This window comes from Impatiens glandulifera, chromosome 2 (genome assembly GCF_907164915.1).
Source record: "Impatiens glandulifera chromosome 2, dImpGla2.1, whole genome shotgun sequence".
Classification (NCBI taxonomy): Eukaryota; Viridiplantae; Streptophyta; class Magnoliopsida; order Ericales; family Balsaminaceae; genus Impatiens; species Impatiens glandulifera.
This window is the reverse complement of record NC_061863.1, coordinates 56897438-56909852: the sequence shown is the minus strand read 5'-3', so window position 1 is coordinate 56909852 and position 12415 is coordinate 56897438. Positions and strand designations below refer to the sequence as shown.

The window sequence follows — 12415 nt, the reverse complement described above, 5'->3', positions numbered from 1 at the left end:
TTTCAGACCAAAAGTATATTCCTCCCCATTAAAGTTGAAAATCATCCTATTCAAATTGGCCTTCACCTTCCGAACCAGCAACTGATGTAAAATGGTCCCTGAGAACAACAAGTCTGGGACTCCTCTCAATAAATACTGAAATTGAGAATTTAGAGTCCTCTCCATAAGACCCAGCGCTTCAAACCTATCAGATACTTTTTTCAAGGCTAGGACAGATTTCAATGAAATCCTACCAGGAAAATCATGAACCGTGAAGTCTGCCATCTACAAAGGGAAAAGAAAAACAACAATGTTTGAGAAAACATTTCACAACAAATATAAACAAACGAGAAGAAAAGCAACCGACAAAATAGCTAGAAACAACTGTCAGATGCGTCAAGCAGCTGCTTGACGCAGCTGCTTGACGCAGCTGCTTGACGCAGCTGCTTGACGCAACCCAACCCATAAACCGTGCATGAACCATTTGAAATCAAGAAGCATCCTACCCTAATTCCTAACATAAAACATGCATGAACCGTTTGAAAGCAGGAAGCAACCTACCCTAAAACCCTAACATAAAACATGCATGAACTTTTTGAAAGCAAGAAGCAACCCTAAAAACATAACATAAAACATGCATGAAGCATTTGCAAGCAAGAAGCAACCAACCCTAAAACCCTAACATAAACCATGAATGAACCATTTGCAAACAAGAAGCAACCAACCCTAAAACCTAACATGAACATAAACAAACATAACTAAAACTAACCTCAAGAAGTCAATGAATGAACGAGAAGATGAAGACGAAGACGAGCAGGAAGAGACGTCGAGGCAGGTGCGTCGTCGAGGCAGGTGCGTCGTCGGGTGCGAGAAAGAGAGAGAGAGCATGAATAGTGGTCGAGGCTTATTTGGGTTTTTATATAAAATAAAAATAAATGTGACGCATCGTCTCCTACTTGACGCATCCGAGTTGACGCATCGGAGTTGACGCATCCGAGTTGACGCATCCGAGTTGACGCATCCGAGTTGACGCATCCTACTTGACGCATCCGAGTTGACGCATCCATCTTGACGCATCCGAGTTGACGCATCCATCTTGACGCATCCATCTTGACGCATCCATCTTGACGCATCCATCTTGACGCATCCATCTTGACGCATCCAACGTGACGCATCCTACCAAACAAACAATCTGCATTCAACGAATCAGTAAAGGAATCAGCGAATCAATGAGGAACAAACAAACACGAAACAAACAATAACGAAATAAACACAAAATATAGTGGAATGGCCGAATGAAATGTCAATTTGTTCGAAATCCTCAGCGCTGTGCAAACTCGTCTCCATTGGATGTTCTTCGAAGCTATAGGCCGTTGAATATGGTGCCATGGTCGACGGTGCCTCTTCGATTCGTTCTTCATCGCTGAGAAAGAAGAGAAAATCTTCTCCGCCACCATTAGGGTTTCACGGCGGAGAAGACGGGAAGAAAGGGGCTGGATGAGAGAGAAACTGAAACGAAAATGAAAAAAAATTAAGCCTTTATAGGGTTCGGGGTGCGTCACGCACCTGGAGGGTGCGTGACGCATGGGTAAAATGGTCATTAAAAAATTTGGGGGTCACCAGCGCTATAAAAATCTTGGGCCCGCACCATCGGCTATTTGACACTATTTTGGGGTCATTTCCTCAAATTTCCCGGTAAGTTATGTATATTTGGTATATCAAATATTTATTATATATACATTATATATTTATGAGATAATGAAAAAGAAAATAAACTTGAAAAAAACAAGAAAGAAATAAATAAAATATTGTAAGAAGATAATTCATTAAATAATGTCGTCTTGTCCCTATCAAGATAATTCAGTGGCCCAATCCAGAACCACCACATAGAAAGAGAAATCTATTGGATAGTGAGAAACATCACGTCGGCGGTCCAATCCATGTGGAGACATTCTACCATTTTCCTCAAAAGCATCACGTCGGCGGTCCGCTACCAGCCGAAACCTCCGTTACCAGTCAGGGCGCTTTGGGGCTCCGACGGGAACTATGGTTGTTTGTGTCGTCGAATGCTGTCTGATACTGTTTCTCCCGGCGGAGGACGGTCAGAAGATGGAATCGATGGATGTATTGTTTCATCTGAAGAGGCGAAGAAGCTTATGAGATTAGTCAATGTTGATGAGCTAAAGATGAAGCTAGGGATTGAAGGGAAGGATAAGGAGGTCATCAGCTATACATCGCTGCTTGAAGCTTGCGAGAAAATAGGAGTCGCGAATTCAAAAGAAGAGGCGGCCTCATTTGCTCGCGTTCTTGACAATGCAGGCGTCATTCTTCTGTTCAGAGATAAAGTTCATCTTCATCCTCACAAGGTTTAACCTCTACTATCTACTCTGTCTGCAAGACTGCAAGTTCATCTCTATCTCTAATTCATTGCCCTTGTTTGGAATGTTACAGGTGTTGAATTCGATAAGAAAAGCTGTTGTTCCTTTAGTTCTAACTTTACAAGAAGAAGATGATCCGAGAATGGGTGAGTTTAAGAAGCTTGAAGAAAAGAAGGAAGAAATTGACATTCTTGCTCACAAGCAAGTTAGATCAATTCTATGGATTGGATTGGGTCTGGGTATAATGCAAGTTGGGCTCTTCTTTCGTCTAACCTTTTGGGAATATTCGTGGGATGTTATGGAACCCATAGCTTTTTTCAGCACTGCAACCGGCATAGTAATAGGCTACGCCTATTTCTTGTTCACTTCAAGAGACCCAACTTACCGAGACTTTATGCAAAGGCTCTTTTCGTCCAGACAGAAGAAGCTCATCCAGAAACACAATTTCGATCTTAACAGGTTTACCGAATTACAAAGGAACTGCAAGCACTCAGAACCAGAACAAAAACAACAAGAAAAACCTATGCATTAGAATTAGATCTATTTTGTGTACACCTTTTCAACTTTCATTGTAACCCCACATCCAGTCCCTTCATTTTATCTTATAGACAGGGATTGCATGTTTTATCTTACTATGTAACTCGGTTCATATTTTATCAAACCAACTTTATAGACTTAATATCATTCAACACTTCAAATTTTCAGTTTAAACAAACTTAACACTTAGAATTAGGCATCCTAAACTGGTTCAAGTTGCCAGAGAATAGATTATAGGGTATGGATGAATACATGGAAAATCACATTAGTCTATACAAGTCGCCCTTCTTAAATATGGAAAACTCACTTTCGAGACAGCTCAGCATTTCAACAATAGACTGTTCTTCAGTTCCCTTGAAGTGGACCAAGATTTCAGATAAAGAAACCTGCAAAGATTATTTATTAGATATTACTGTCAAGTTTTCGGATCTCCTTATTACTGAGATGAAGTTATTGCCACTAACCCCATTAACATGGTTCCCAAGCCAGCTCAATATTGAGCTTTCTGTTGCAAGAAGAAGGGGAAGGGCATTGTCTTCTTCATGTCCAATTTTTCGGCGCTTATTTGGCGACATTTGGTCTGTGTCTGTTGCATCACAATTTTCCGTGTTCTCGCCTCCGATGCTTTCTTCTTCCAATTTGCACTGATGATTGGGGTCGAGACTTGAAGGAAATATTTCGGCGGATATCCCCAAATCTTGTATCGTCAAACACGACTTGATATGGAAATAACTGATCTGGAATCAATTAAGTGTGAAAGAATTGCATTCAGAATTTGAAGTAATGTCAGTGTCATTAATTAGATGGAAAAAAAAATACATACCTCTTCTGGTAACTCGGTTTTTATGGGCTTTAACTTGTCTCTTGCACCAACCTTCATGATGGCCTCATGAACAGCTTCATAGATCTGAGGCGATAATTCAATTTCTTGACAAAACCTGTTCCAATCAAATTCATATCCCTGTGTTGCTGCCTCCAGCAGATAACTAAGAACGGTTTCCTCTTTTATGGGAGCTGATCTACCAGGGAAATTCTAGAGGACCATCAAAGATAGGATAAGTAAAAGATCTTTTATGGGAGTTTGGAATTCAAGGAAAGATAACTCACAGCAATTTGCTGAGCTGACAGGCCATCTTCATACCACATCTTCCAAGCTTCAGTTTTTGCAGGTGCCAGTTTTTTATCTCCATTTGGTATTGTTACAGCTGGCCTCCTGGTAGTGATGGGTGGTGGGGCGCATACTTTTCCATCAAGACTAAGGTTCAGTTCTTGTGACATATGTTCAATGCTTTGCAGAATATGATCTCCATATGTTTTCACAAAGTGCTGCAATAATAATAATAATATCAGCGAGACACATTCATCATCCTCAACACGAGAAATGGAAAATCATATTGTACACATAGGTAGTTTAACTTTTTCCTTTTTTTCAGTCCACATTTACTCTATGGTCACCGTGGTGAAAACAACCCAACAAAAACAATACAATACAATACAAGTCATGATAAGGGAAGGGTCGTCATGAGTTAAAATAGATGAAAATCGTCAAAAATAAAGTTTAACTTAAATTTTCATAACTATTAAGCTTCTGTACTGGATTTTTTTAGGATAAACAAATGATTAATAGCAGTACATTAAATACCTGATTAACACCATCAATGTTTGCTAGCCTTGCCTTGGTAGATGGTCTTGTCAATGCTAACCTTTTCAATGTTTCATCACTACATATAGCATACCTGAAGGAGAAATGAAGAGTTAAATTAGAGAGAAAGAGGAGAAAAATAACAAGCTATTTTGTTATACACTTTTTTTTAATGTTGATCAAGACCCAACAATATAACTTGGAGCATGATATAGAAAAATCTTATACCAAACGGAAAAAAACAATCCATTTTAACTTTGGCGAGTTTTCAGTGGGATCGTGATTGTAACAAAATACCAATTTCCAAATAAGCATAAAAAAACTTACGGTGCAGTACCAACATCTCTTGCAAGCTCCACTCTCCTGTCATAGAGCATTTTGTAGATTTGTGCCTCAACCTAAGCCATGAAAGAATGTCTTCTGAGTCATGATAATGCATCAAAAACTCAAAGAAGGATATTTGACAAGAAACAAAATACTCTATGTACCACTCTAGACAAATAAAAGAAAGAGTCAAGTCAAGATACTATAAGCAGCTTCTAGAATAGAAGAAGAGCTGGCTGAATCTAAAAACAAGGTCAGCTGTACATACCTGTGAAAGGCTATCATGTTGCAAAGGAGAAGTTTCACCTAGTTTTTCTTTGTGATCTTCATCATCCAGCATTTCCCCCATCAATGGAAGAACAAGTGATGGTTGATGGTCAGGTTTGGAAGAGTTCAAAAACTGCGAACCTTTAGGACTGACACTGATGGATAGGAAAAAAATTATATATAATTTTAAGCCTCCTCAAGGAATCTAATTTATGTTAAGTAAACTAACAAGGAAATCCTTATTAAGAAAGATTTTGAAGTTAGTGAATAAACAGTAACTGCCTCCAGGACTAGGAGAAAATTTATTTCCCCATATATAACAGATTATTTACCTCACCATTCTGTATATATCTTTAACAGTTTCTTTCAAATAACCTGCAAAGGTAGATGATACTCACATGTTAGTAATACGCTATAATGAAATTGCACAAACAAATTCCTAAGTGTACCATGAACAATCAAGAGGTGTCCCAGCTCTTTCCACCAATCTGCAGACAAATCTTTCCCATGCCCATGATAAGGGAGTTTGTCAAACTGAGCATCAACAATTTTTTTGGACTGTAACAATTTGAGGATAGAGAAATTAAAAGCAGAAATTAAGGCAAAAATGAAAATGGCATAAATAAGTTTAATTAGGCATTAAAACATGCTAATAATCATCAAATATTGATCATTTCAAAAACTTTTGAATTATTATTTATTCAATCAAAAGATAAAGCCTTTTCACGAAAAAATAAAACATATTAGTTTAAATTCTATACGTTTTGGCGGGAAATTCATTTCCCTCTCTTCAGGAGACAAAATGGTGGTGTACAAATTATTGTGCTGGATTAAGCTCAAACTAATTATCCTTTTTCAGAACTTTTTTTGCTAACCAAGACTGGAGTCATTGTCTACTTCCAACTTCAGCATTACTCTACAAGCAAGTCACTAAACGAAAAATCAATGAGTCTATACAACAGAGTACACAAACCTGTGGCACTAGAATTCACAATAAAATCTAGGAAATGAGATTGTGGACACTCAGCATAGGGAAACTTACCCGAGATCCACGAAGAACATCTATGGGCATGTTTAGGCCCCAGTTACCTCCACATGAGCGCACACAAACCATTAAAAGAAACGCTTCTTTAGACATGTCACGCTCCTTCTTTGAGACAATGCAGTTGTCACAATTTCCTGCAGGACATTTCAGAGTAAGCAATATATGCATACATATCAAAAGGCATACAACAGATTCTTCTGGACTGGGATACCAGAGGAAAAAATAAATAAATTGCATCCAACTTCAGATACTAAGAGATGCTCGATAATACTATAACTTTTTACAAAGATTGGAATTAAAATTTGCAAGGCACCTAGACTTAAGAGAGTAATACCATTTTTCTTGGTAACTATTTTTAGTTTATATCCCCTTGCAGATGACAATATGTGTGGATCAGGCCTCCAAGTTTTAATGAATACATTGTAAGAGATTGGGGAAAGGAAACCCAAAGCCCTTTGAGAATGAAATAATTCAAGCAATGTTCATACCACATTTCTCAGATGTATAATCTTCTCCAAAATAGTTCAGCAAAGATTTTCTTCTGCAAGTTGTCAGCATGCAGTAGCGTTGTGCCGCAATAAGTGACTCTGCTATTGCTTTTCTTTGTTTTTCCTGGCAAATCAATGTGCAAAAGATGGAAAAAGTGACTCCATATTAACTGTTCAATATTCAACAAGTAAAGTCCAGAATGATACAAATTTTACAATACAGAACCAGTTAAGGCCTTGTTTAATGATGGATTATTTGGATTTAACCAAATTCAAATAGCCCCTTATCCCATCATCAACAAAAGTACTAAAATACCCTTACTTTAATTTTAATATCATTTTAAAATAGCAAATGCAAGGATATTTTAGTTATTTAACCCACATATAAACGCAAATTATCCACTTTTTCATCAAACGAGATTTCTTTTTCAAATAACCCTGCATCAAACACTTACAGAACTTGCTTCTTTGCAGTAAAAGTCAGTTTTGCTGAAGTCACTTCTAGAATAATAAAGCCAGCAGTGAGAAGGGACACCATCTCTACCACATCGTCCACTTTCCTGGTAATATGATTCAAGACTCTTGGGGCAGCCATAATGTATCACAAGCCTTATATCTGGCTTATCTATACCCATACCAAAAGCAATAGTTGCAACCATGACATTCAACTCATCTCTTATGAACAATCTGCAAAGATAAGTTTAATAAAGCTTTATACAAAAACAATACCAAATGTCATGGAAAGGAATAGAAAACTTTAGTAGATCAATGGTAAAAGTTTCAATTTTCAGTGCATTATAAAATATGGCATTGCCTTGGAAGCAACAAAGAAACATTGAAGACAATGATTGATATATGACACATATACCTGTGGGATTCCTCCTTTGTCTTATTAGACATTCGACCATGATACATTCCAGCTTTGAGTCCAGCATTCAGAAGTGATGAGAAAATCTAAAGATGAGATGAGAACTGCCATGTCAGACAAAACATTTTAATACTGTAGAAAACCAAAGAGATGTAATATTAATTGTGTTGTCTTATTGACCAAAAACTCATGTTGGATCCTTGTGTTTTATGAGATACTCAATTCGAGATATAAGATATTTTGTGTTCAAAATGAGATTCAGTTACAAAACGTCCAAATTATATTATTTGGGTGCTTCTTTGTGTTGATATGTTTAGTGGCTACATCTTGTATGTAATTGTATTTTGCGACAATTCAATTTTTTACAAGCTTTAACTTTTCAATACTACAATATAATAATGATAATAACAACAATAATAACAGTAGTAAAAATATAACAAAATAATAATAATAGAAATAGCAATAATAACTTTAAAGGTTTTAATACATTTATTTTCTATAAAAAAAATTATAGATCTCTTGAATCTTTCTAAAATTGGTTTGAATTTTAAAAAATGAGTTCCATAATATAATAATAACACCTTTAAAAATGAGCTCTTAATTTTTTGTTTTTAAAATATCGTTTAGTATTCTGACTTATACTGATTACATATAAACTCTAGATTTAAATTTGAATAACTCTACACCTTTAGACCCTAAAACGAATTTTTGACAATACATCAATTGATTATCTAATAACATAGAGAATCATCATTAATTTGAACCTAGTTTGAGTAAATCAACCAACTTTAGCTTCAATATGACCGTCTAAACTTTTAGTATTGGATTGGCATTTAGCACTCAATAGGCTCTCTTTTTTCAAAGGACAACCTATTGTACAACCAACTCACTATATGAAAGGAAATATAAAATATAAAAGGAAAAAAAAAGGAACATATTAAGCAAAGGATAATAACCTGCTCAGCATCTTTGATGGTTGTACAATATACAATTGTTGATCCAGCATTTGCCACACGTTTAGAGATTTCTTCTACCAACTCATGTATAGCGGTAGAAGTATGATTTAATGGTTTGACACTATAGAAGAGATTCTTGCGGTCAAATGATCCAATAGAAATATATGGATTTCTCATCTTTAAGGAATTTATGACGTCGCCCTTAACCCTGGAACAATGAAAATGATAAAATAATGCTCTTGAACAGGAGTAATGAAGCAATTCCCATTAGATGATTCATCTATCACTTGATAAAAGAAGACAGTCATCATATACATCATGCACTAACCAAAATGTGCAAAATAAGGAAAACTCAAGTTGTAAAGAACTAAGTTTAGTGTTCCAATCACAATACAAAGAAATAAGAAGCAAACAAATCCATGCTCCGTGATGTTTCTTGCAATACTGAAACTGAAATATACTGACCAGGTTGGGGAAATAAAAAAAAAAGGTGAAACTATACATAGTTGAGTAAAGGGTCTAGTAGAAACAAAAATGAACAATTTTTGCAGACTCTCAGTTGGATGTTAACATGAACTCATATTACAATATCTCAATATAGGCCTTCTAAGGAAGGTTTAATTTTTGCCAGTATATTAATGCTTAATGATAACTTCTAGTTTGTTGGAGACAGTTCAATATATAAGTAGCAGCAGAAGTACTAACTTTTCAGTTGCAGTTGCCGTTAAGGCTACAAATGGAACACTTAAAAGAACATTGCGTAGCTTGTCTAGCTGCTTGTACTCCGTCCTGTACATAACAGTTCATATAATCTAGATAAGATGTCTGACAACAATAAGAATCACAATACAAACAAACCAATGGACCCAATCTTATATCTAGATATAGAGGAACAAGTCAGAACAAAAACTAATAATTTTGCTTTATAATTGACAAATGACAAATAAACCAAAATTCTGTTTCTCCAGTATCTACGCACATGTTAAGAATGTGCTAAGAAGAGCCCAAGACTAAAGGATCCTCATATTGCTGGCTAACCTGAAATCATGACCCCATTCTGAAATGCAATGTGCTTCATCAACAGCCACAAGACAAATTCCTTTGTTTAACAAACTCGACCAGAAGCTGCATCAGAGACATTAAATTCTGATTATTAATAATGTGCAAATACAAATAAGAAGGTGAATGAAGTCCAAAGGTGACTCCCAAAAAACTCTTGGACCTATGGCTCGGAAAAAATTATTGAGATCTTAAAAGTACACATTAATTTGTATATTCATATCAATATAGTGATTCATAATCTTTGCATAACATTCATAATGGAGAGCTGACTGTGCAGATATTGTTTGTAAATGAGATCATTGTCATTTGGACATAACTGCAACTTTTCTCAGAAGATGGCATTGAGTATCCTCAACTGGAAATGACTGCTTATACTTAGTACAAAAGTGTCATGGACTTGAAAGTTGTGGTATTATTAAAAGTTTACTCTTATATGAACAGAAATGACACTTTTGGAACACCAAAAGACATTCAGTGAACTAAGTAGGATTTGTGGCTAGAAGAACTCTTTAATTGGATGTTCTTACTAACTGGTTTTCTAATACATTTTTGTAGTTTAGTGATCATTTAGCAATTATACAGTTCTAAGACCACATTACCACCAAAAATCTAGTCCATGTTCTAGGAGGCTTTCATATCATTAGTTCATGGAGAGGTTGAAAAATTCATCACCAAAGCTAATACAAGCAGACAGATGACAATCCGAAACTTCCAATGGTCAAAATACACAATACTTTTACCCTGTAGAAATTGAACACGCCTTTTCAGGAGTCATATACAAAATATCAAACTGCCCATCAGCAGCACGACTTTGTACACTAGCATCGATTTGGGCACTAGAGAGATGCTCAACTCTGATGTCTCTTTGTCTCAAAGCCATAACCTACACATCAAAAGTTGCGTTTAAAAATAAAGGAATTGCATAAAAGGAAATGGAGAAATAGATGGAAATATGCATACCTGATCTTGCATCAAGGATAGAAGAGGGCTAATAACAATTGCAGTCTTATTGGTAACCAAGGGAGGGACCTGATAGCTACATCACAGAAAGAAAAGTGTGAGCCATCCACAGTTACAACCGCATATATCAGTTGTATAATGTCAAACCTGAAGCATAAACACTAAGGGAAAAATCGTAAAATTTACCACAGCGATTTACCACTTCCAGTGGCCATGACAACCAAGGAATCTCTACCCTCTAAAATTTTCTCAATGATTTCTCTCTGGTATGGTCTGAAAGCTGGATGCCCAAAGTATTTCTGTAACAGAAAAATATACACAGTTAGGCTTACTAACTTAAGATAATCCTTAAGCTACATGCAAGAGGATCCCACATGAAGCTGACTTCCCCTGTCGAATGCAAGCACATTTCATTTGCAAATAAAGAGATGAATCAAATAATAGAATATATAAAGTACGGAAATAGGGAAATTAACTGTTGTGAGATTCAAACTTAAAGATCTCCGTGTCTTTTCAATGGTAAGTCGTAAAACTAGATTTACGCCAATAGAACATGAAACCCATGATTCTGTGAAACTCATAAGGCCAAAGCATTTATATTTACCATTCAGGTATATGTATATATCCATGACCACCAAACTATGTCTATAGATACAAACAAAGTTGCAGAAGAGTCATGTAACCCTTTTCAGGTTTAATTACTGCATTTGTCGTAAAGAATAACGTTTGGATTTTGGTAACAAGTGCGAGAACCAACCACTAGAAAAAGGTTTTGTCGTTCAGAAATTAAGGAGAAAAAGACAATGAAAAACGAAAGCACCTTGAGAGTGGACTCCATTGTCTTCGTCGCCGAGCGTCCGACGAACAGTTGATCAGAAGAAGAAGAAGAAGAAACGAAATGAAGTGTGAGGACTCAAAGAAGCCGCACGGCTTGTCGCTCCCGCCTTTAAGAACTGAGAGCTTTGTCTTCGTTAGGATTCTCCTAGAATTAAATAATTCTCCAAAGTTTAATAATATGTTAGATAATGAATTATTATTATATATATAAGGAGAAAAACATTTTTCAGTTAACTTTGTAAAACTTATGTTTACGAAATTAAGGTTTTATTGGATTGTTTAAACATCATTTTATTCCCTCTTTCATCTTATCACATCAATTTATTTATTACTCAAAATATTAAAATACATTTTATTTTAAATTATTATTTATTTATTATTATATATTAATGTTTTTTAAGTAATTTTATTAAAAATATTTTGATCTCATCAAAATTATCACCAATCATTATTCATTTCTCCTCTAGATTATTATAATAACTCCAATCCAAATAAGGCCTAAAAAAAATTAAATATATTTATTTTAGTTTTCAAAACCTAAAAACAATAATGAAATTCAAGAATATATAATTATTAAAAATAAAATTTAAAAAACAAAAAATGTTAACTCACTCATAATTATTAATTGGCATGATTAAGTTACCTATATTGATATTGAGATATTTTATGATTATTCGGTACATTTTTTATTTTGAGTTAATTTTAATAAGATAGACATTTTTTTTTTTCAGATTATATTTTGAATAGAAGAATGATGAGCTTGATAAATGTGTTGGTGTTTGGAATTTGTGATCTTCCGTCAATATATCTTAGTGTTAATTAAGATCATAGGTCATTTTGGAACTCAATTATCACTAAAATTGAATGTAAATTATTTAGATGAAAAAAAGTAAAATAATCTAGAAAGAGGGTTAACTAATCATTATTAAAAGTGTGTTGTCATATGTGTCCACATATATGATGTCGTTATTCATTATTTCAAGAGTGTGACGGTGAAAATAGAGAAGATAATGTGTAAATATCTATGAGGATCTTCTAACTCATTGTTTTGTCATCTAATTAATTGAGATAA

General features: G+C 35.1%; 2 protein-coding genes across 2 annotated transcripts; one reads left to right on the top strand and one right to left on the bottom strand.

The window, feature by feature from the left end:
• Positions 1-1880: 1880 nt before the first annotated feature.
• On the top strand, positions 1881-3048 carry LOC124926272 (calcium uniporter protein 5, mitochondrial-like). Its single transcript, XM_047466466.1, has 2 exons — positions 1881-2345; positions 2431-3048. The coding sequence occupies exons 1-2, from the start codon at positions 1920-1922 to the stop codon at positions 2887-2889; spliced, it is 885 nt and encodes a 294-aa protein (XP_047322422.1). The 5' UTR covers positions 1881-1919; the 3' UTR covers positions 2890-3048.
• Positions 3045-11474, bottom strand: LOC124926271 (ATP-dependent DNA helicase RecQ-like). The gene is made up of 20 exons (XM_047466465.1): positions 11327-11474; positions 10693-10805; positions 10507-10582; positions 10287-10429; positions 9523-9609; positions 9190-9273; positions 8485-8692; positions 7529-7614; positions 7116-7347; positions 6661-6784; positions 6170-6306; positions 5577-5685; positions 5460-5502; positions 5129-5282; positions 4864-4934; positions 4537-4630; positions 4002-4220; positions 3718-3927; positions 3359-3631; positions 3045-3280 (listed from the first exon to the last, which is right to left on the bottom strand). Exons 1-20 carry the CDS (start codon positions 11342-11344, stop codon positions 3155-3157), a joined length of 2607 nt encoding a protein of 868 aa, XP_047322421.1. The 5' UTR covers positions 11345-11474; the 3' UTR covers positions 3045-3154.
• Between the last annotated feature and the right edge of the window lie 941 nt (positions 11475-12415).

Excerpts from the sequence above, each read along its gene's own strand:
- LOC124926271 (XM_047466465.1), bottom strand. Across the intron at positions 10,583-10,692 it reads GGAAGTGGTAAATCGCTGTG|CTATCAGGTCCCTCCCTTGG; the intron begins GTAAATTTTACG and ends TCTGTGATGTAG. Across the intron at positions 9,274-9,522 it reads GAATGGGGTCATGATTTCAG|GACGGAGTACAAGCAGCTAG; the intron begins GTTAGCCAGCAA and ends TGTTATGTACAG.
- LOC124926272 (XM_047466466.1), top strand. The coding sequence starts at position 1,920 with ATGTGGAGACATTCTACCATTTTCCTCAAAAGCATCACGTCGGCGGTC. Across the intron at positions 2,346-2,430 it reads TTCATCTTCATCCTCACAAG|GTGTTGAATTCGATAAGAAA; the intron begins GTTTAACCTCTA and ends GGAATGTTACAG.